Genomic DNA, 25,427 nt, shown 5'->3' on the forward strand with positions numbered 1-25,427 from the left:
TCATTTGCTGGTGACTGTGCCCTGGTTGCTCACTATATTGATCACATTCAATTTATATGAGATCACTATGCTAAGTGCAGTCAATTATGTTGGTTTCAAAATCAGATGAAAGAAATTTGAAGTACCGTGCCAACCTGTACCCAGGGATGAATGCTCTCACACCACCTATGAAACAGCTAAATGTCTACTGGAGAGTTGTGCGCACAATGCTTCTATATGGTTGTGAGATTTGGACAACACATGATTGCCACATTAGGAAACTTGATGAGTTCTGTACGTGCTGTCTTCAATCTGTTTGCAAAATGAAATGGTAGGACAAAATTCTCATTATTGAAAACCTTAGCTATTGCTGAATGTCTGGCATTCAAAGCATGCTTATATATGCTCAGCTGCATTGGTCAGAACATCTCATTTGTATGGCCAAACTGACAATACCAAAGCCCATACTTTATGGTCATTTAAAGCAATGCACTTGTTTTCCTGTAGGCCACTACAAACAATACACAGACACACTGAAGTCAAACTTGAAAGCATATCAAGTTGATCCCAGAAACTGAGCAAGATGGCTGAAGATTTGTTATATTGCCACTAACTGCTTTGAAGCAAGGCTCATTAAGACCGTATGTGAAAAACATGAACACCACAAAGCAAAGATACAACTACCTGCAATGGTCATGGAAAATCTTACCTGCCCCACATGTAACCATGTTTGTATTTTTCTCATTAGTCTGACCTCACCTATAATGTTTGCTTAATCCTTGTACTTCAACACTGAAGTGAGACTCCATTATCATCATGCTTAGGTTGTAATCTCTTTCGGAGATGGACCATTGTCTTGTTCTGTTTGTACTGATCCTGGTCTATGACTAGGGATTCTCAGTGTGATAGTAATAAAATAATAAAAAATAGTAACATCTTAGTTCCTGTATTCTGCAAAAATTTACACGAGTTTAACTCCTAAGCCTGCAAACAGTCACACTGATTACGTCCAAAGAAAGAAATGCCTGAAACAAAAATTGTGCATGGTATTTTTTTAAAATATTTTTTCTCCTCTATTTTCTAATCTTCATCTACCCAGCACTGGTTTAAGTTTGTTAACCTTTGACATAATACCATGGGTAGAAAACTTAAGCTTTCTAATAGGGTATATTATGAATATAACATAAAAACAAGGGCCTAATTCCATTAGCATCTACTTATCTCTGTAACTTTAAACATGGGAATGTTTAAACGGAAGTCATGGCCTATCCCTTATAATTGAGATATCGATTTTTAAACAATACTAGATGACATACCTGGCACTGCCTAGGTCTGGGTCCGGCCCAGGTTGCTGGGGGCCGGGCTTCCCAACTGCCGCCTTCTCCCTGGGATCGATACAACATGGGAGGCCGCACAGCATGGTCAGCAGCTGCTCTCCAAGGGCAGTCTGGTGTGGCAGTGATTGTGCTGCCGGCCAATGGCTGCTCCCTAGGGCTGGGGCGCTTGCTGCCCCCCTGTGGTCATTCGTCAGTATAACTGTCCCCTGTGCTTGCTGCTACTGTGTGGTTATTCATGCATAGAATGGTTTCTGCTATCACACCCCTCTCTTTCTGTTTGATGTGAAAAAAATCACATTCCCCACTCATCCCATTTTCCTGACACAACCAAAGCTTGGCCTTGCTTTATGTTGTGATAAGAAGCAGACACAAACTAAATTTGGTGGCCCTACCTCTTTCCATTTAGGAGGAGTTCTTGAACAAATGGACTCACAGAAGGACGGTCAGACACTCGCACACACATGTGCACACAGAGACACATTTTATAAAATATATAGTAGATTGAAATGCTGTTGGTAGAGTGGAAGCTGTGGTCTAGAGCAATGCAGCCTTTGTTGCCGATTTGTCAAAATTTTCTAGCAAGTACCTTCATGCATTCTCCCATGCTTGCCCTTATGCTAAAAAGGAGCACTCAATAAAAATGTGTAAAGTAATCATATTACCCTCCATGAAATGCCTGCTCAAGTCTCGCCTCTACTGTGACACTTACAACAAAACTTGATAATAGGGGACTGGCATCTAAATGCAGATAGCTGAGTATAATTTAAGGCTCCATTTAAAAAAAAATTGATCTTTATTTCTCATTACAGTGAAGAGAATTTGTCATGTATAAAAATAGTCTATAAGATCCCTTGTGTTCCTTATGTACTGCAATTATATCACTTCTTAAAAACGACATGTTCCTTTTAAAAAATATAGTGTAATAGCAAAGTACTGATATGTATCAGAAAAAGAAGCAAACTTGTTTTATGCACATTTAATTAGTAATCATAGTTCACTAAACTCTTGCAATATGCCTAATTTTAATTTGTGATAGTTAACACATTTTAAACATAACCTTCAGGCAAGATTTACATGAAACCTTCCTCGAGCTGCTTGACTATTTTGCATAAAATCTGGAGCATCAGCTTCAAGAAATTATCACCTATTTAAAAAGTGAATGTGGTGTAATATTTCATTAAAGTAATTAATTCAACATAAAGACCTAAAATGTGCTCAATAATTTAAAAACTAAATTTTAAGGTAATTACTAACAAATTAGTAGTTCCCTGTAATGCTTTAGCATAGAAAGGATACACCCATTCCAATTTAAGCCTCTTTGCTGGTAGTTCCACTTTTGCTTCCAAATTGTAAGATTCCACTTGATCTTTGGGCATGTACATGGTAACAGGACGTCCACGCAGAAACATTTTTACATATCCTTCTTCTACAAAAAGGGTCAGAAATGTTTAACGTTACAAATAAACACATTAGCAAAGATTTCTCCTCCAACAGCTCTCACCTATCATTTTAGTGAATATTTTTGCATAAAATGACATTTCAAACTTATAGAACTCATAGCTTTTTATTTTTGTTTTAAGTCACAAACGAACATTAGATAAGGGTTATCAAACACAAGGCATGAAGTCCCCTTTTGCTCTAAATATTTTGACATTATTAGCAAACTATTTAACCAGACAATGCAATGAAAAACTATAGAGAGGAAAGGATTAAGACCAAACCATTACTTTAAGAAAAAATGAATGCCATATGTACATACTGCTTTTTTATGCCACAAACTGAGGGAAAACACCAAAGTAAAAATTACAATTAACACAGGAATGCCACTTAAAATTCTTTTATTTATTTTGATGGATATTTACATTTCTGGGGATCAGCATCTAAAAATACTTAAACAGCCTCATTCTTTGCATCTCAGTGTAAAGATATACTTTACACTTGATACATAGTAAGAAAAGTACATTATGTATAAAGAACACAAACACTTAGTAAAAGAATCATGCTGATGTACATGCAAAAACAGTTAAGTGCTTGAAGCATAGCTAAACATTGAAACAGGAATGACAAACTGACAACACATTATAGAAAGAAAAATGATATACAGGAAAGAAGCTACAAAACTGAACTTTGCTGATGGAAAGTAAACATTTATAGGAGAAAACACTAGAAATACTATAGTTGGGAGTCTTATAATAAATATTTCTGAGAATAGAAGCATGAATTAATAACAGATCTGAAAGTACTGACTTGGGGATTTCATGGGGCTTTTAAAACTAGGAGATCTAGGAAATGGCATGAAGGTCTGACTAGGACTTTTAGAAATTGGCAGGGCCAAACAGGGTGTCTTGTGAACTTCTGATGAAGTTTTTCCACATTCAAAACTTGCTGGCTCCTTCTGCTCCATCGGCAGATCAAAGAATTCCGCCTTGCTCTCATGTGAATCAAGCAGTTTTGGAGTCAGTGACATCTGTAGAGTTACTGGACAGAATAATGATGTGCAAAAAGGAAATGGAAGGGCAGAAGTAACAAAATTATGTAAATAAAATGTATACAATTTAGGTCTGTTAAAATTTTGCTAAGGATTTTCAAGCATTGTTAACATACATGCCAGAATTATTTTAATTTTAAGAACTAAACGCTGTGTTTTAATGGGAGTATATATATGCATTATTGACCCTAGCCTCATTTATATCAAGAATTCATTCAATAAAAATGTCATGTTTAAACTATATTTTGTTATTGTATGGCAGAAAAGTATATGCTCTAGAAATCTAGTTGTTTCTCTATAGTACTGCTCTCACACAGTATCATGTATAATTATGGTCCTATATAAAAAAAAAAATAGGTTTTTTTAATGAGACTTCTAATGAAAGAATGGAAAAGAATGTTAAAAGTGGACGCAACTAAATGTTAATAGATGTGTGGTGTTCAAGATGACTGATAAACACTGGAGACATATTTAGATATTTACAAATAAATTACATTTCTAGTTCTCTGCCAAGAAACAAAATATATTTTTGTATTGCACAAGACAGATAACTATATCCCTGTTCATATTGGCATGCGATACTCCTGTGATGAGGCTGAAAATATGGTACCAGCATTCAAGATATTGAGGCATTATGAGACAGTACATTTGGAAAATTAACAGATTGTAGTTAAGTCATCTCTAATCATGATTATTAAAAGATATGGAAGGGAGGCATTTATTAGGAGAATTGTTTTTATCACTTGGACCATAGTGAACTTTCAAACTATTAAAGCATGAAAACTACATATGCAATACCACACAATCCTTTCCCCCTACTTGCTATAACAAAGGTCATCAAATATCAGAACACTATAAAAAGACAAAGAGACACGAGAAGACTAGAAACAAGAACCAAAGACCAACTTTTTAAAATGCCTGTATTTCTGCATCCACAACTTTTGTGAGCCCAAGCAAATGCAGGTACATTTTCTTCTTTTAGATAATAATATGTCTTAATGCTAATTGAACCTGCAGCTGAACCCACTATTGGTTACAGATGTAAAACTGCATGAAAAATAGATAGTGGTGGGGTTGAGGCCCCTTCCAAAATAGAGTCTTGGGAATAAAACTGTCATTCCTTCATAAGGGTTTAAACTTAATTAATGTAAAGCTAAAGGATGCAGGTTAGTGAAAAATTAGTTGAGTAATTTCTGAAAACCAAGACAATATCTCTCATTATACCAGAGATACAAGATACAGACCAGTATCAAATATACATATTTATGTTCAATTCAATTATGTTTCAGAAATCAATACTGTTCATGTATTAATTATAATTCTGTATAACTATGCTGTGCAGAAAGCATTTAAGATTAGGTATACACCTAATTATGTTTACTGATAATTCAGGTAAGTCTACAATCTACTAAGGAAGATACAGCAGGGGGAAAAACAATGCTTCTATAAGCATATATTAGATTTGCAGCAAAACAGCAAACAGGGAAGGTTCTATATCATAGGGCATGTCAGTAGAAGTGCAAAACAGCATTTCAAACACAGTGAGACATCCAGGTGCTGCCATATAGCTCTCTCAACACTGAATTTCAAAAAAGTCAATCAAAATCTAAATAACCCACTATTACGATTAAAGTGTATCAAATGGTTATAATTCTTGCAGTATTACATGAATATCTGAACCTTACTCAAAATAAATTGAAAAATTGTAACTTTGCAATAAAAATGTGTATTGGCTGTATAAAAATACAGCTTCTGTCATCCTGGTAACAGTTTTGCTTAGAGAGCTATGAGGTTTTGGAAGTGGCGCCTACCTTTGCAGTGTGTCACACGGCGCTTCCCTTGTGATTACAGAGACAGAGACAGAAGTGCTAGATAAAGATGTGTTTCAGTACAGTTAGGTTCACCTACCCCCCTCCTTTATTGGCTGTCCACCTGTATCCTGTGAGAGGCTAACCTGTTGCTTGACAAAACATTTGACCCACGGTTCATTCAGTGGATTGCGTGTATCTCCATTCAATACTCTGTTTTTCTAGCCAACAGTAATACATTTAGAGCTATTGTATCATTAAAATATTGATGTATGTAACTGCATGCTAAAAATAATTCAGTATTTAGAAATAATATGTATACTTTGTCTAGGGAAATACCCTCTAAGGGTGTGTCTAGACTACATGCCTCCTTCGACGGAGGCATGTAGATTAGCCAGATCGGAAGAGGGAAATTAAGCCGCGATTAAAATAATTGCGGCTTCATTTAAATTTAAATGGCTGCCCCGATCTGCCGATCAGCTGTTTGTCGGCAGATCAGGGCAGTCTGGACGTGATGCGCCGACAAAGAAGCCTTTCTTCATCGGCACAGGTAAACCTGGTTTCACGAGGCTTACCTGTGCCGATGAAGAAAGGCTTCTTTGTCGGCGCGTTGCGTCCAGACTGCCCCGATCTGCCGACAAACAGCTGATCGGCAGATCGGGGTAGCCATTTAAATTTAAATGAAGCCGCGATTATTTTAATCGCGGCTTCATTTCCCTCTTCCGATCTGGCTAATCTACATGCCTCCGTCGAAGGAGGCATGTAGTCTAGACACACCCTAACTGATTTCAGTAGGAATTTTGTCTGAATGAGAAGGCTAATACTTATGTAGGTTGAATTACTCATTTAAGTTATGAATCTTAATAGACATTTTTGAAACAAAGATTATCAAATCCAAACGTGAGAGTAAATAAAATAAAAAAGTTACTATGAGACACAACTGTAAATGTAACATTATAGACATTATTTTCTTTTCTAAAACATAAGGCTACGTCTATAGTGCAACACTATTTTGGGATACCACATCTCTACATATCTTTACAGAAAGCTATCCCACATCTTTACAGAAAGCCCATTATTTCGGGCTTGCTATTCCAACATCCCTGAAAACGTCATTCCATGAGAAGTAAGGGATGTTTAAGAATAGTGGGTTATTTTGAAATTTGTCACTGTGTAGACAGAGCCAAATTACAAAATAAACTATATTGAAATAAGATTGAAATAAGATGCACAATTTGAGTAGCTCAAATTTAGTATCTTATTTCGAGCTATGGTGCAGTGTAGATGCACCCAAAGTGTCCCCATGAGGTACTGGGCTATGATCCAGAGAAGCAATAAGCACATAAGTAGTCCCAGTGAAGTCAACAGGTCTATAGAAGTAAGGCATAAGCTTATGTGCTTTGCTGGGCTGTACCTTGATTATCAGCGCAAAAACCAGAAATCCTCCATCTTTAACTTAAATTATTATTATAGTCTTCTTTGTCAAAAGAATATTGCTGTACTAAAGAAAACAAACCTGCAATAGTACCATGAATCTTGTCACCCTGAGTTCAAAGACTTGTATCCACCTGACAGCAATTTAAGAAAAACTAAGATATGTTCCTTACTGGAAGGTTAGTAGTTAAATTCCTGGACTGTCGTGCTTCTTTTGAAAGAAGGCGTTCTTGAATGTAAATAGGGCTTCTTCAAAAGAGAGCATCCAGACTCACTGGGTGCTTTCTTTCGAAAAGCGGCTTGCTCTTTCGAAAGTTCCGCGTGCAGTCTAGACGCTCTCTTTCGAAAGTATCTTTCGAAAGAGCCTCTTTCGAAAGAGGCTTGCAGTCTAGACATAGCCTAAAAGTGCTATAATATGGGTGGAAATTGGGTAAATATTACATTTTATTAATATCAGCAGAACTGACTTAAATGGGGCCTGGATGTTGTATAGTCTTGCCTTAATCTTTGTATTCATGCCAGTCAGTGTGAAAGAAGCTATTTTAATATATTTATATATATATTTGCATGTATATGCAACCACACTTTAAGTTGCAGCCCTCGACATGTGCTGTGAGTAACATTCTGGCCCCGGAGCTTCCAAAGTTGAATAGTCCTGCCCTGATACATTTGTTAGTCTTTAAAGTGCCACCGGACTCCTTTATGTTTCTATTGGGTAAGAAGGTAGTCTCCATTTTCATGGCTTATTATTCTTGGTCTACTTGCCAAAAAGGATTTCAGTCATAATACAGATGCAATGTCCACTAGGATCTAGATTGAATGACCGATTCATTTAAAGCTACAAGTGGCCTGTAAGTGAAAGGTTCCCTGATAAATCACCATACAATAAAAACTGTATCAGCATGCAAGTTCTCTTTGGGAATGAAGAAAAATAAAACAGAACCTACCTGCACTGAACATTGGTTCCTTGGGTTTGCTGTGAAAAAAATCAAGCAATTTTCTTTTATAGTTTGCCATGAACACAATACTTTTCATATGCCATAGTAACACTTCATATAATTTTATAAAATCAATTCATTAAAAATCACATACAACATGTGGACACGGTAAAAATAACATTTTTCCTTGTGATACCCTGCTCACAGATACCAAAACATTTTGTATATTTCCCATGCAATCATTTTCACTTCCCTAGGGTCCAAGCCTCACTTCCACTAAGTGTCAATTTTTTTTCTTTTGAAAATCTAATCCAACTGTGACAGACATTAAGAATCTTTAACACATACAGCAGCCCATCATAATTTTGTCCATCAGCCATAAATGATGATTATTTCAAAAACAGTGTACAACTACACATACAAATATTATATTTTAAAGAGTTTCTGTAAATCAGTGTGACAGCGGGCCTGGGTCAATGTCCATAAATCATAGTTTATTGACAAAAGAAAAAACATAATTGGGGGAGTATATAAGAAGTCTGTTCATAAGTGTGTACAGTAACTAAAGTAGTCTGTGAAAGGTAGTACAGGTTGAACACCCCTGGTGTGGCACCCTTGGGACTTGACTGGTCTTAAACCAGGGAATTTGCTTAGCCAGGGGAGATCGGTGCTGGCCACCTTGCTGCCTCCTCCATAAATGTATCAAGCTCAATCTTAAAATAGGCTAGGATTTTTGCCCCCTCCTGCTCTTGGAAGACTATTCCAGAATTTAACTTCTCTGATGGTTTTCCATTCCTCTGATCATTCTAGTAGCCCTTCTCTGCACCTGTTACAGGCTGAATTCATCTTTTTAGACAGGGAGACAAGAAATGTACAGTATTCCAGATGAGACCTCACCAGTTCTTTGTATGGGCTAGATTAGTAGATCTTCACTGTGCTGTCTCATAATTTTTGGTAACCAATTTGTATAGAGAAGGCAACAAGAAGTTAAGGAAAGTAGAGAAAGGAAGGAGTGCAAAGTGACAGTATTTACTGAAACTGCTTCCACAGAAAGCTAATTTGTTGAACATGTTCAACAGAGCAACAGAATCATCAGCTCTAAGTTGAATCTCACAATCTAGAAGATAACAATGGATCTGAGTGGTAAATCTGTTCACTATTAGCTAAGGCAACATCAGTGTCACCACCCAGAGGCAAATTAGTTGGATTCTTGTTAGCTTGAGATCTTTCTTCCTTATGTTAATTTTTGGATCTAGTAATTTACGCTGTCTCTTGGCTCGTAACTGAATCTTTTTCCGATCTCCACTTTCTTAGATGTAATCAGATCAGAGGAATCCAGAAACTCTCTCTCTCTCATGAACTGGCTCACAATGCTTCTATAATAAGTATGAACAGTCACTTTAAAAATCTGCTTATGTATCAGAAAGATCAGATATGATGCCTGAGCCAAGTGATTGTATTTTCCAAAGAGGAAATCATGTGAAGTAGCATAAAGAAATCTAAGCTTTTTTTGGCATTACTGTATTCAACTCAAATTTCTCACACAGATCCTGGTTTGGAATACAATAAGGAAAACAAAATGTGTAATCTCATTTTGAAAAAAAATTTAGATAACAGAATACTTTACAATTGTCCTCTGTTCAAAACAGTATAGACATCTCATTTATGATTCCTGTATCATTAGAAAATCCAACCATTCAGTAGCTGCTTTTAAAACTAATAACTTCATATTAGGGCAGTCAGGGCAGGAAGAAGGGAAACATTAAAAACACCCTTACTTTTCACTGTTCTTTTTACCACTAGAAGAACTGCTAGTGGATCCAGTGCGATTGCGACTGCCTTTGGAATCTCCGTAGCTTTCTCTTCTACCTCCTGGGGACACACGTTCAGCTGAGCTGGTTCTTTTGACAGTACTAGCAAAAAAGGGAGTAAGTTATTATAGAAAAGGATTTTGGCAAGCTATACCTCAGAAAGTTTAACCACTTTTATTTCTAAGAGCATTAACATACCTGTTTACCAAATTACTTTCTATTCTAGAAAGTAATTTAGGATGCTCAGAACTGACCTGCAGCAATTAGAATATTTTGCTGGGTATCTACTGCAATAAATCAACATGGCTACCTTTTTGCTTATTTTCCCATCTACAAGATGTGCTATGCCAGCACTGATGCCAGTTGGAATATCTATTGCTCAAGAATATGCAATACACAGACTTCTGAAGCAGAATATTAGTGAGACCGCCACATTTCCAATTTTTGTTTCGCAATCCAAACTATTTACATGTAGAGAATGGACTGGTAGATCTAATAAGAAAGCATAACATGACATTCCCAGCTAGATTACAAATAATTCTCAAACTAGGTCACATTGTGAACATTAATAAGATGACCATGTCTCTTCACATCCACTCAGTATCAAATATTCTACTGTGCTTTCAACACAGTTTTAATATACCTAAAGGAAATGAGTAAGCTGAGGCCTCTCAAATATTTCTAAAATTTTAATCATTATCTTATTGACAGATGATACTCCAACTTCAACATTTATGAAAAAAAAGCACAGATCCTAAAAAGGTGTTGTTCTCCCCTTTTCTCTAAGAGGGGGTTCTCAGAGAGCTAATCTCCTCTTCAAACCTTCCTTTCTGCAAACATCTGTACCAGGAGGGGTTTGCATCACATTTTAGTGTTCCCTCAGCATACTGCTCTCTTTAGCAAGATGGAAGGTTGTTTTAGTAACTAGCTGAATAGATAATCACCAAGATTTTACATTTAAACAGGGAAAAATATAATTGTGGTCACTTCACCAACTTGCCAGATTTCAACCACTATTCATTAGCTTCTAAGATGCCACCTAACCAACCATTACTGATGGTATGTCTACACTTGCACCCTAGTTCAAACTAGGGATGCAAATATAGGCATTCGAAATAGTCAATAAAGCAGGGATTTAAATATAAAAAAATTAGGAGTAACGTTAGTTCAAATCAAGGGGTTTGGTTCGAACTAACGCGTCCCAGCACGCACTTTCACTTTTGAAACTGCTGTTGATCGGAGTAACGCGCCAGCGAAATCATGCTAATGAAGTGTGGAATATTTAAATCCCGCTTCATTGACTATTTCGCATGCCTATACTGTATTTGCATCCCTAGTTCGAACTAGGGTGCAAGTGTAGACATACCCTGAGAAAATGTATGCATTTATGTTAAGTTCTACATGGTCAGATACATCAGACGCTTGCTGGAACGCTTTATGCCACCTAACATATTCTCTGTTTTGGAGCACCTGACAGTGGTGCAAATTGTTTTGGGTACATTTTGGTACAAAAATCAACCATAATGCAAATTATTAAGTTGAAGTAAGAATATTCGTTTGGGTGATGAAATAACAGAAAATGTGTGGGTTGCTAAGCTGCAAAGGTAAATGAGAAAAATAAATTGCCAACAAGCAAGTGATGGTAGTGAGGGATAAATCTTGCCTTCACAACAGAACCTAGTACATCATATGCTGGCCCTAGATGAAAGGGATAATGAAGGAACACTCAAAGAAAGCTCCTCCAACCAATTCTATAAAATATTGGCAGCCAGAAAATAAAGTAAACATTTTAATTCATAATATAGTCTATTTTAATATCTCTCCATTCCTTTACTTGGATGAGTTGCCCCATGAATTCCATTGCATAAAATTAAGCCTATGAATAAGTTTTTGTAGGATCAGGGCCCATATTTATTACGTTCACTAGCTATAGCATAAAAAAGTAATGTTACTTAATGGTACTAAGTTACGCCTTTAAAGGTGCAACTTATTGCATTAATGTTAGATAATTTGTAAGTTACAGAGCACATTTTAAATGTCAAAAACTTAGAAACAAATATTAAATAGCTATAGAGTTGTGGACAAAAGTAAAAATGAAAAGTTTAAAACACAAAATCATGTTTTCTTTCTGGAGAAAAACGTTTCATTTAAATAGTATATTAACACAGCAGGATAAACAATTTTCTTAAATAAAAATATTTTATACAATTAAATTGTCATTAATGTTTGAATATAATTTAAATATATGAATAATTTTAATTTTAATTTCATTTGTACTCAGCCTGAAAACAAAAAATTACCAGGACAATAGAAATGACATTATGAATGCTTTCTTTTAACTAAAGCATTGTCTTCAGTTAAAAAAAAATGCATGGAAACTTGAGAAGTTTGAACCTTATTCTTAGAAAAGTTCCCCGTAAAACTGATGACTAAATATGATATTGCTATTGACAACTGTTATTTCATTAATAATGACATATGTTAGACATTGATATTAATGCATGCATTCTAATACATCTCTTGTGCATTCTTGATTATGATTATGTGCTAAAATCTAACCTCAGTTATATTTATGAATAGAAAATAAGAGAAAACCACAAGAAAAATAAGAGAAAATGCTCTTTTAATGGACATTTCCTTTAGCATATCATGTATTTTTCTTTCAAGACGACATTTCCACTAGGGATGTAAACATTAGGTTAACTTAACATTTAGCTGGTTAGCAGACTATGTAGGATCTCTGACCCTGGGGCAACTGCTGCCATCAGTAGCAGGAGGTTCCTGGCCCTGGAGCCAAAGGGCTTCAGTAGGCTCCTCAGCAAGCCATACGCAGGGGGCTGCTCCTGGGCATTGGTTAACTGGTACCTGGTAAACATCACTCAGTAAAAGTGATGGTTACCAGGTAACTGTTTAACCTGTTGTCTGCTCACATCCCTAATTTCTACTGTCCAATCTCGCTGATTCCTCTCACCACTTGAAATTGCTATTTTAAACCAAGCCCCTACTACCCTACCTCCACCCCCACCCCACAGGACTTTTGATGCCAAGAAACATGGCACAGTAGCCGGCAGACTCCACATTGCAGCCGTGACAGCCCGGGAGGCGGGTGGGGGGAAGGTGGTACAGAGCTTGGGACAGCAGCGTGGAGGCTCCCGGCTGGGTTTATGTGGCAGCTCGGGGACTCCCAGCTTGACTTACGTGCCAGCAGCGGGCTCCTGGGGACCTGGAGTGCAGTGCCCGACTGCCTGGAATCTGGTTACCCTCACAGAGAATCATCCCCCTCCCCAGCAGCTGCACTTACTGCGGCTACCAGAGCACCCCCAAGCTGCACAGGAGAGCCATCACACCTGTCGGCTCCTTCCCTTCACTCCCAGTGGGCGGACGGGTAGCCCTGGGCTCTGCAGGCAGGGCTGAGGCAGTGAGCAGCGCAGATGGGACCACATGGGGGAGAGATCAGGACGGTGGCCCCCCACACTGCTGCTTTCCCCACTTCAGCAAGCTGTAGTGACCCAGAGCACCACATGCACACCTCACTACCTGTACCTCATGTGGGGTGAGCAGGCACCCCTGTGCCTCCCCAGCTGCCAGGATTAGAGCTGGGCCTGGGCTCGCGGGGGAGGGAGTCAAAGGACCCTGGCTCATGGTGGAGGGGGAGAAAGGGACCCCGGCTCGCAGGGGGAGAGGGGCACAGGACCCTGGCTCACGGGGGAGAGGGTCAAAGGGAAAACGAGTCCGGGCTGGTGGAAGGAGAGGGAAAAGGGGTCCAGACTGGCGAGGGTTGGGGAGAAGAGAGAAGGGGCCCATGCTGGCAGTAGGAGAGGGAAGGGAGAAGGAGCCCGGGCTGGCAGGAGGAGGGGGAAAGGGAGAAGGAGCACAGGCTAGGGGAGGCAGGGAGGGAGAAGGTACCTAGACTGGCATGGCCACAGACCAGCCCTCCCTGGTGGCCAAGAGGGGGAGCTGGGGTTGTCACAAGAGGGGGTTTGGTGAGCACTTTGAGCAGGGGACACAGCCCTCCTAGTAAGTTTTAATTTAATATGTAAAATTTTACTTATCAATTGTAGTACATATTCATGCTTCTTAAAATAAGAGATAAGTGGTCAAAGGGAAAAGTCAATGAAATAAAGGATGGTCCTTTAAAAAATAAAGGATGTGTGATCATCCTACCTATGAAACGGCTATTATTTTATAGGACCCAAGAGAATGCTAAGCATTTCATAGAAGAAATCAGTCCCTGCCACAGTGAATTTACAATTTAGATTTTAGACTTGACACAATGAGCAATAGTGACAGGCAATAGAGAAGTGAAGAGGCAAGAAAAGATGAGGGATATAGTAACACCATCACACTGTTAACACAGTTTAGGCATGCACATATTTTGGTAGGTGTAATAGATTATTTTTATATAATTTAAAATTAAGATACTGCAGTGAACACTATTGACCTACTTATTCTGGACACAGCAGACATACGTACACTTCAAATGGAATTTAAAGAAGAAGCATAAGTATCACATAAAGGATACTGACTTACAGGGCTGTGTAAGAATGAAAGTCTAGAATTTGGCCATCAGGATTAGTCTTAAGAAAAGGTAGATTTTAATGGTACAACACCAGGATAAAAAAGTTTTATTATAAGTACAATACTTAGGAATCAAGGTGCAATAAGGCAGTATGTTAGAAGGAATTTGCATAATGAAAAATCTTCACTATAATGGAGATAGTGTTAGCACGAAAAGTAGAGGTATCATTATTGAATTAATTACTGTCTAAAAGTCCTAGTGTACTTAAACATATCAGTTATGAATATACATTGCAAAATTTGTTTCTGAAAATACTAAAGGTTGCAATAATTACTCTAATTACATATGATATAACCATCACTAAAATAATCCCCTCGAGAGGACAGAGCTATGACAGAAGGGAAAAACTACTGAACTATGACACTACAATACTACTAAGAATCCCTCACCTTAGAGTAGTTTTTTTCAGTTTGCATGCATTGAGAAGACTCACAGACCTGTTTAATCCATGACTGAGAGGTGCATAAACAAAGCAGAATAACAGTGAATACAAGTATGCAAGCAAGACACATTTAAAACAAACTTACAATTAAAGACACACATAATTGCACATTCAAGATATGAAATTACATGCAAGGGTGAAATATCATGGATTTTATTGACTCCTCAGTCAGATATGTGGTCAGCTCAAACTATTTCCAAGTTTCAGAGGGGTAGCCGAGTTAGTCTGTAACAGGAAAAACTTAAAAAAACAACAAATAGTCTGGTAGCAATTTAAAGACTAACAAAACATGTAGCTGGACTTCCAACACTCCGGTCATCTGAAGAAGTGGGCTGTGCCCACGAAAGCTCATGATACCGGCTACATGTTTTGTTAGTCCTTAAAGTGCTACCAGTCTATTTGTGGTTTTTTATGTATGTACAGTCCAAAAATATATCTTTACATGACATGAATGTGTAGCAATACTCTATATGCTGACCATCTCTGTAATTTCAACAGCCTACATTCTCTTGAAAACACACACACACACACACACACACACACACACACACACACATACACACACACACACCCTCCCTCAGAGTGGTGCAGTAATGGTAAAAATATTTAAGATAGTTGCATTGGTCAGAGATGAAGTCACAAGGGAGATAAACAACATTATCTTGCATAAAATAATTTTACAGATATTTGAGAGGGTTTAAAACACTGGAATACTTTTAGTATCCTTATACTAGGAAAACAAGATATTGCATATTTACCATAAGTAACTTTACAGTACTGTACTCAGAAGAAGAAAATACCTAAAAGTTCCCTGAAATAGCTTTTCTATTAAAAAGGTCACTACTTTAAAATTTGGAACTTTCCAGGACTAGAACAAGTACAACTCTACCCTGGCTGGAAAGTATTTCCTAAAAAGCATAAAAGTGCCTATTTCTAGACATACATGGTCCCAAAACACTGGTGCTTAAGTCCTGTCCAGAGCTGACAGCAGCCCGATGTGAATCAAAGACCAATCTAAATGGGCAGGATGGGGGCAGAATTAGGAAACTTTTATAACAGGCTATTTAAAGAGTGGCAGATATTTGAAGTTGCTCAGAGGTTGGCAATATTATAGGAAGTCTGGGGGGAAATGCATAAATAAGTGTGGTGGCCAAAAGATATCTGACAAATTAATTCATCATATATATATGAATGGATATGTTAAGCATATTATGACTGCACGTTAGACACTTAGACATTTATAAACAAAAATGAAGTGTTTTGCTAACTAAAAGAGAAATCAGTGCTGCTAAAGTTAGCTTGGCTAATCAGGGTGGCTCTAGGAGAAAATATTGTAGTGACCTTACTGAAATCTCCAAAGTTTATTTTGGTGTAATTCCATTGACAGTGATGAAGTTACCTTGTTGTACAAATGTCAGAGCAGAGAATCAGGCTTGCTGTATCTATATTTAAATTCCCGCGCAGATCCAAAATTTATATCTGCATCCGCAAAAATGAGCCACAGATATCCTCACCGACATCTGCAGATGTGGCTACTCGCAGATATAAAGTGGATATCCATAAATTTGCAGGGCTCTAGATACAAAATTTGTGTCTGCATCTACATGCACATCCAAAAAAATGAGCTGTGGATATCTGCAGAGATAAAGTGCATATCTGTAGATTTGCAAAGCTCTATCTAAATTTACACTAGAATTTCTCTCCCTTTCCCTCCCTCCCCTTTTTCGCCTAAATAAAACAGAAATCTCCTAATATTTAAGTTGAAGCTGAGCTGTTGGACCCACAATTTGAATGTTTAAATCAGAAAATCTGACAAACCCAATTAAGTTACTTTTAAATGGTATACAATTTAGTAAAAATGCTAACTAAAGTTACAGACAGTCCCCGGGTTACGTACAAGATAGGGACTGTAGGTTTGTTCTTAAGTTGAATCTGTATGTAAGTCGGAACTGGCATCCAGATTCAGCCGCTGCTGAAACTGATCAGTTTCAACAGCGGCTGAATCTGGACACCAGTTCTGACTTACATACAGATTCAACTTAAGAACCCCAGGCGTCCCCAGGTCAGCTGCTGCTGAAACTGATCAGCAGCTGATTCCAGGAAGCCCGGGGCAGAGCAACTCTGCCTGGGGCTTCCTGTAGTCAGCCGCTGGTCAGTTTCAGCAGCGGCTAACTTGGGGACGCCTGGGGCAGAGCAGCTCGGGTGCTGCTGGGTTGGTCCAGTAGCGCGGCCGCTCCTCGGCGCTACTGGACCAACCCAGCAGCACCCCAGCTGCTCTGCCCCAGGCGTCCTGATTCAGCCACTGCTGAAACTCAGCAGCAGCGGCTGAATCAGGACTCCTGGGGCAGAGCAGCTGGGGTGCTGCCGGGTTGGTCCAGTAGCGCCAAGGAGCGGTACTGCGGGACCAACCGGCAGCGCCCCACCTGCTCTACCACAGGCCCCGGGCTTTGCTCCACGTCTCCCTGGTCTGCTGGGGGGGGGCACTAGCTGCGTTTCCCCCCCCCCCCCAGCAGACCAGGGAGATGCGGAGCAAAGCGGCGGAGGACCCGGGCCGGACCAGGGAGACGCCGAGCAAAGCGGCGGAGGACCCGGGGCCGCTTCCAGATCAGCTGGAAGCGCCGCGGGTCCGGCCGGGTCCTCCGCGGCTTTGCTCGGCGTCTCCCTGGTCTACAGACCAGGGAGACGGGGAGCAAAGCCGCGGAGGACCCGGCCGGACCCGCGGCGCTTCCAGCTGATCTGGAAGCGGCCGCGGGTCTGGCCCCGGGTCCTCCGCTGCTTTGCTCCTCGTCTCCCTGGTCTGCTGGCTCCCCCAGCAGACCAGGGAGACGGGGAGCAGCTTTTCTCGCCCCGGAGGAGGCGGGCGGCAGGACCAGGCGTCCCGCCGCTCCAGTCCTCCGGGGCGAGAAAATCCACGTTCGAAACTGCAGATCCGACATAAGTCGGATCCTCGTAACTCGGGGACTGCCTGTATTACAATATTTAAGGAGAATATATTTTCACACTTTTGACTAACATGCTCCCTTACCTGCATTTATATTTGAATAAATTACAGGAACCGCTTATATGGTTTTAATTGTATTATACCTGTGAGTGTGATACATTATTATCTTCTAATGATGGAAATGCAATGAAATAGATTGCATAATATTACCACCCAAAGTTTACTCTAGACACAATTTTTGTGTTTATATTCCATTTATTTAAAAACTTTTTTCTTGATAGTTAAGAGTATTAAAACAGAAGAATTGAAACTACATATTGATTTTGTATCTATGCCAGTTTAAAATCATTGTTGCTCCAGTATAGAATGTAGGACATTAATTTCAAGAGACTGACCAATTTCTCAGAGAGCCTGGGTTGCTAGCTTGGAAGCAACAGGAATTTATCATATTAAAGGATTTTATACTCTATACAAAACCATGCTTTTTATAGTGTTCTTTTTTGTATGAGTTTCTTTATTTTGATCACTAGTCATCATAGTTTTACCTTACTGTAATATCTTACAATCTCCTGAAGCAGAGAATGAGTGACTATTTCTTTTTAAAAGGTAAGGTACAGGCTATATACTGCACAAGAATCCCTACTGAGCAAGATATGGCTTGTATACTTTTCTTCTACATTTTCTGTTTTTACTTTTGTCTAATAGAAACCAAACTATTCCAAATCAGCTCTAAAATTTAGATTTTAATTGGGAACACTAAGCATTAACATTCTGTGGTTGACTGCTTCCAAGCACAACATTTATATTAATTATTGATCCTCAAAATACTTTGCATAGGGTGAGAATAAAAATCAATTGTTCATAACATAAAATTCTCCTTGTATTCTAAATTAGAATTTCAAATAATATTCCATGCACATACATGCTGTTCAGAATAATACAGGCAGTATTCCAAACACTGATATTCAAAAACATCCAAACATTTTCCTTTATGGTACTGTAAGTAATTTATACCTATATAGCAATTTCAATGAAATCCTCAGATATAAGGTGCTAGAGCACAAATATTAGAGCTGGATATTGAAAAGTGCTAAGTATTCTCAACTCTGAGATCAGTGTCCTTATTAATGAATTAAATCTTATAACAGCCATGTCTGAATGGCAGGTGTCACACTGAATTTACCAACAGGGAACCAAGGCACCAAGTCATTTATATAAGACATTTAGGGAGTCTTTAGTAGAGCTTGAATAAAAATCTGTGAGTTTCAGTTCAATGACAAAGACACAAGTCTCCTATTCCCCTCCTCCATCATACATTCCTGATAGTATAAGAAGTCACTTCCAATCCAAAAATTAATTACCACATTAGAAACATGGGTAAATTCTAAACCACATCTCTTTACTATGGTAAAGAGAATAAGGAGGGCAAGTTTGGGTCCAAATGAGTTAACCACCAAAATGTAAATACAATTTAAAAGAAACTGATGTCAAAAGACATGTTAACTCAGTTTCAGTTGTCCTAAATTGCGAGCAGGACTATAAATTAGGGATTCTTGAGATCTAATATTTGCTCTAATGCAGTCTTGAGCAAGACAACTCCAATAATGTCATTTCTAGTCAATTTAAAAAAAAATTAAAAGTAGTTTCAGGTATGAACTCCGCCTCCAAATCCTTGCCAATTCTGTGATTTTTACAATAATATACTTTTTGTTGTTTAAAAAATATCTCTCTTCCCGCAGGGTACGTCTAGACTACAGGCTTTTGTCAACAAAGACTTTGTCGACAGATACTGTCGACAAAGCTTCTGTCGACAAAGAGCGTCTAGACTGCATCCAGTTCCATCAACAAAGCAAGCTGCTTTGTCAACATGAGAGTGTAGATGCAAAGGACAGAGTAGATGCAATAACGCCTCCTGTCAACAGAACTCTGTCTACAAAAGGCATTATTCCTTGCAGAATGAGGTTTACCGATGTCGACAAAACTGCCGAGTTCTGTTGACGTTATGTCGACAGAACTCGGCGGTAGTGTAGACGTAGGTATAGTTTTGTTGACAAAATTCCACTTTTGTCAACAAAACCCTGTAGTCTAGACACACCCTAAGAAAGCATGAAAGATCTGTACCAACAAAGGAAAATGACTAACTATCCAGGGTAAACAGCAATAAAGAACATACACAAAGTACAGTCAGACACACAACAAACTGAAGAATACATTTTTCAGCCATAGTAATCCTAAGAATCAGTTATAAATATCAATAATAAGTTTAAAAAAATTCAGACAAAAGTACAATTTGTGTCCCTTCAATGTTTCTGACAATGTCAGCATCTTTAAAATGGGTATTATAATAATTCCCTCTCTCACGTGGTTTCTTTAAAATTACATATACTATATAAAATGAAACAACCATTAAGCTTCTTAATGCAAATAAGTTATGTAAAATATAGTTCCTTTTTGCTGACACATTTTCAATTCTATCACACACATGCTCTTAAAATTTGAATATGGAATGGTTCACTATTAATGCTAGGGACGTGAAGGACTAGTTGACTATCCAATAAGCAAATACTTATCAGATAGTCGACAGGTTAGTTGACTAGCCACTCCCCCCGACCTTGCTGCCTCTATCAGAAAAAGGAAACTAGGGGGCGTGTGCAGACGGGGTGCTTCAAAGAGGCAATGTGCTAAGAGCCTGGAGCCAGACCCCGGGCTCCACATGGCACTGGGGCTTTGAAAAGCCGTGTGCAGCCCGGGGCCAGCTAGGGTGTCCCCAGGCTGCACGTGGAGTTTCGAAGCAGCACCACGTGGAGCCCAGGATCCGTTGGGGACTCCCCTGCAGTGCTGCATGGAGCCCAGGGCCAGTGGGAGAGTCCCCAGCTGACCCTTGGCTCCATGCAGTGCTTTTCCCTTTGAAGTGTAGCAACAGCCCTAAGTGTAGCAACACTTCAAAGGCAGAGGCACCCTATGGACTAATTGAATAGTCGATGCAAAATGCATCGACTATTTGATTAGTCAATTAGTCAATATTTAACATTCTTAATAAATGCACAACATTTTATATATAAATGAACTCATTTTTCTGACTATTAATATGCATAACATGCTTATTTAGAATAAAACTACTCCAGATATTGAATATCTGAAGCATATGTAGCTGCCAACTGGCAAATTTGAACCTGAGACCTCTGGAGCTTAGTATAGGAGCCTCTATCCTTTGAGCTAAAAGTGAGTTGGCTCTCAGCTCATGCTGTAGAGGTCTCTTGGTCAGATCTGTTGCTGTAGTCTAAGTGCCACTGCACAGGATAGTCAACCACACCAGGTGTGAGTTACACATAATTTATCATAAAAACTAAGAATCCTACAAGTTAGTTTAGGAGTAAATATCAGAAGCTTTCAGCAGTGGATAATAATCTAAAAAGTAAATCCAGTCTTCCTATCACAGTAATCCAATGACAAAGTAGCTCATGGCCAAGTGTACTTTTTTAAAACCCCTATTCCTCTTGAAGTTTAGTTGTGATATAAATTTCTGAAAATGGGTTAATTTTAATACTCATAGTAACTGCAAAATAAATGCATCTATGTGACACTCTTTTTTATTAGTGCTACAGAAAGAAATTATGATGAATAAAATTAAAAACCCTAAAATGCAATATATATTAATTGGTGTTATTTTACTTCTGAAACACTAAAATAGTTTTGCTTTTTTAAAATATTTTAAACATTCTGATTACATTTAAAAGGGTAAAATGCATCTTTCCTTCCCATCAGCAGGACTAGTTCAAAAAATCCTGCTGATCTTGCAACTGTAGCAAGCCCCCAGGTCATAGAGGCCCTATCTGAGCAAGGAAAAAAACAACAGTGTGATATTTCTTGATTCTATTTCTGGGTGGTGTAAAGTAGAAGCTGCTTTGTGCTGAGAGTTTTGTAGTTACAATAACTTGAGCATTCTGCATACTCAGCAACACTCCCCTTTTACTTAGTCAACTGCAGATTTCCATTATAGCACCCTATAGGTTTCCACCTCATGCATAATCAAAAACCTGTGCCCTCTGTATCCCTAGCTCCTTCTACAAACACAAGTCATTTCTGGACACATTGCTATTCTCATCTCAACAACCTGCTCTCCAGCAACTGGTATCACCACCAACCAATGCTGACTTGGCATTCAAGATAGGAGAATGCAGAAGGAGAAGTCATTCATACACAAAATCTTATGTTTTGCACAATAGGGAATAACAGACCAGCTCTGCAGTGCATCTCAGGTTTTCTTGAACAGAACCTGTAGCCTCCACCCTCTTAAATTTCCCAGAGCTTGGATATGCAATGGAATACACAAATATGCAGCATACCAGTTTTAAACTAAACCCAAGACATTTAAGTTATTTTTAAAGGGATTTAAATACATGTTAATAGTAATTAGCCAGAGCAGGGCTGTTTTCACTGGAATAAGAATTTTCTAGGCATGATTTAAAATAAGTGAATTTCCTTGTACAACACAGCAAATTAGATTTCTATATAAAATAATTTTACTAAGAAAAAGTGACAAATAGCATTATATGACTTTATTGCAGGACTGAAAGTTTTCCCCAGATTTTGTTTCTTCTACTGTGTATAACAAAGAGCTGTGGCACTACTTTTCAGAATGTGTTCTATAATCCAAAACAGAAATTTCCTACTCTTAATCTACCAGACCCCAGAATCAAGAAAAAACATAAATAATAAGATTAATCATTGTGTATTTCTGTGGTATTTATTGCAACAACAGTATGTTTGATTAACCTCTTATAAATGGAGAGGTGTTATAAGTATCTATAAAATTGTAAAACACTTAATTATCTAGATCATTGCTTTGAAAAGTGTTATCTAAAGAGAAAAAACCTGCACATATATGCTCTTATAAAAAGCATAACAATGGGACTTACTACTTTCTTAATTAGTTTAATAACCTTACACATATTTCAGGTTTCTCCATACCTTTTAGTTGATGGTGGCACAGTTTCCTTCCTAGATCCTGATGGGGAAGGGAGAGAGCCACTTGGTTTCTTTGGTAAGACGGTTCCATTATTAATAGTAGTCCTTAATGGCAATGTTTGCACCAACGGTCTAGCTGTAAGACAAGCAGATGGTAAAATCACAGCTTGCACTGAAAAGGCCAACATTTTATTTCTGCAGATAACAAAAAAGGTTACATATGTTACATATATTTCACAGACACTTTTGAAGTAAAGTAGGGATTAAAAATTAACCAGCAACAAATTAACTAAACTTTAGCTATAGCTGTATTTATTATAAGGAAATCATTTTAGAATCGGCTTCCTATAAGAATGTAAACTGAATATTTAACTAGTAACAAGTTACAGCTTGAATAATTTATTGCATTCAGAAATCTTTCAATATAATACGCCTGTAGTCACATTTCTGAAATTTCATTTGCTATATCTCTGCTGCAAGGGGTAAATAATTGTTATTGTTAAACATATTCATAATGACATGAGTGAAATAACCTTTGTACTGCTTCAGGGTCTAATTCTGCAACTCTTAATATTGGCAGCTACTGCAGTTCAGTGGGACTGCTTAGTGAGCAAGTGCAGTATTAACCACAACCCTAAATCAGCCTACTCTCCAAAAAAATAAATCCACTTCCCTTGTAGATAGAGCATGTTCAATGTAGCACCAGAAAGGAAGGTGAATATCCAGATTCTAAACAACTGTTATAGTTAAAAGATTATTTATTATTCTGTTCTTAAATAATGAAGTTATTCAATGACGGCTATGCAACAAGCTCTCTCAAGGTCTATATACTGTAATAAAAACTTGCTTTTAAGTATGTGGTTTCATGTCTGACAACCCAGCAAATAGGGGAGATATATATGTTATATATTTATAAAGTGAGAAAATGCCACTGGAGTCAATAGAAGCATAGATTTTACTGAGATTCTCTACTCTCAAGTCATCTTGGCCAATAAAATCCACCCCACAATGTAGAAAAACAAATTCTACACACATTATATGTGGAATTAATTTTGGAGCTATATTTTATCAAAAATATTCAACTCAGCCATATGTTAATTAATCAATGGTTAAGGTGTGAACAATAAAAATAGAATAAATAGTAATTACAGTTAGAGAAAGTGTTTTGAAACAGCATATTTTAATGCCACAGCTAAATTTTAAACTGCTTAATTTATGTAAATAATTAGCACATATAAACTTAGTAACTTTCTTTATGTGTTTATATCCACTGCTTTCATCATGGCTAGTTCACTACCTACAGAAAAAAAAAGCAAGGAACTGAAATGTTCATAGAGCTGTCTGAACTTGGATGGAACTTCTCATAACTTTTGCTACAAGTTGTTTCAAGTTTTTCCCTTGCTTGGGGGTCTTCCTAACTGTGAGGGCAGTAGGAGCTACTGGCTGGGCTAGGTAACCTATAACCGTCTTTCTAAAGGTGACAAAATCTTTGAGTTTAGAGGAAGACATTAGCCAAAAGAGGGCATTTCCAGGAGATGTGAGATTCAAGAGGCATTCTTTTCCCTCTAAAATTAGTATCAAACCAATACTTCAGTGTGATTCTAAAACGTGTATTAGTTTTGGAAGCACCATCTTTCAGGGAAGCTATAAAATCCAGGTTTTACCACACATTATAATTAAGAGATTACTATTATTATTACTACGAGACCAGAAATGTAACTTACATCTCCTTGTAAAATTCCAGTTTTGAAAATTATATTCTGTTTATTTAAATTCTCCTGCCATTTTAAATCTTGCTTTAAAATGTTTGTAACTGTTTTAAACAGTTGCTATGCTTGGATCCCATCAAACAGTTTCTGTAAATATTTGATATATCCTGTTTGCAAACTATCTATCCAAGAAGATGCTATATGAAATGTAAACTAACCATCTTTAAGATGATGGAAAAAGCTACTCAGGTAGCAAGTCTCAGCTGCTGGGCACTTACACAATTGGCACCACTCTCCTGCATCCAAAAGTACACATGTGCAGGAAGCCCAGACGACTTCATGAGCGTTGGTCCCATGGGGACAGATGCTCTTGCAGGAAAATAAAATGTGTGTAATCTGGGAGATTTCACTCCTTTCCCTTACCAGAATAGCTAAATTCTGAAACAGAGACATATCAGGACCCAGCAAAGGAATCAATCATTGTTGGAAAAGCCTAGAAGGTTGTGGAAGTAGTCATAGTCCAGCTACCACTGGGCACCTCCTTTCTCTGAAGATACTGAATCAATTTTTTGTAGTTACAACTCCACTAAAGTCAGGAGAGAACTACTATCATTCAAATCAATGGAATTATGCAACACAAAATTGTGTCTACTATCTCAAACTGAGGGGCTAAGCATTCCTGATGATTACTGTATATTTTATATTATTACTATTGGAAAGTAGCAGTAGTAGGAAAAGGAGTGACTACATCCACAAACAGGCACCACAGAGATGGGATACAATTCTGCAAACTTCATTTTCCTCTAACAGTATGTCACATATTCCTTTTATTTTTCAGTCTTTCTGGAATAGTATAGTACTGAGATGCTAGACTCCTGAATTCTGAACTTTGTGGCTGATTGTCGCTTCTGGTAATAATGTTGCCATCTTCCAATTGACTACTTTAATTTGTTTCTTAATGTTTTTCATCCCTAACCAAACAACTCATTAGTT

At 38.1% G+C, this 25,427-nt stretch overlaps 1 protein-coding gene across 9 annotated transcripts in view; it reads right to left on the reverse strand.

Moving 5' to 3' along the window:
* Positions 1–25,427, reverse strand: part of EML1 (EMAP like 1) — a 164,128-nt gene that overhangs the window by 39,858 nt on the left and 98,843 nt on the right. For 4 of the 9 annotated variants that reach the window (XM_075926585.2, XM_075926584.2, XM_075926587.2 and 1 more), the window contains 6 exons: positions 22,729–22,861; positions 14,764–14,826; positions 9,763–9,897; positions 7,994–8,022; positions 5,616–5,642; positions 2,613–2,742 (listed from right to left, as the gene is read on the reverse strand). In XM_075926585.2, the coding sequence (XP_075782700.1) occupies positions 2,613–2,742; positions 5,616–5,642; positions 7,994–8,022; positions 9,763–9,897; positions 14,764–14,826; positions 22,729–22,861 (517 nt within the window). The remainder of the gene's footprint in view (positions 1–2,612; positions 2,743–5,615; positions 5,643–7,993; positions 8,023–9,762; positions 9,898–14,763; positions 14,827–22,728; positions 22,862–25,427) is intronic. The other 5 variants (XM_006123772.5, XM_006123775.5, XM_075926586.2 and 2 more) reach the window with 3 other exon arrangements.

This window comes from Pelodiscus sinensis, chromosome 5, assembly GCF_052426305.1.
Source record: "Pelodiscus sinensis isolate ZL-2025 chromosome 5, ASM5242630v1, whole genome shotgun sequence".
In the NCBI taxonomy this organism is placed as follows: Eukaryota; Metazoa; Chordata; order Testudines; family Trionychidae; genus Pelodiscus; species Pelodiscus sinensis.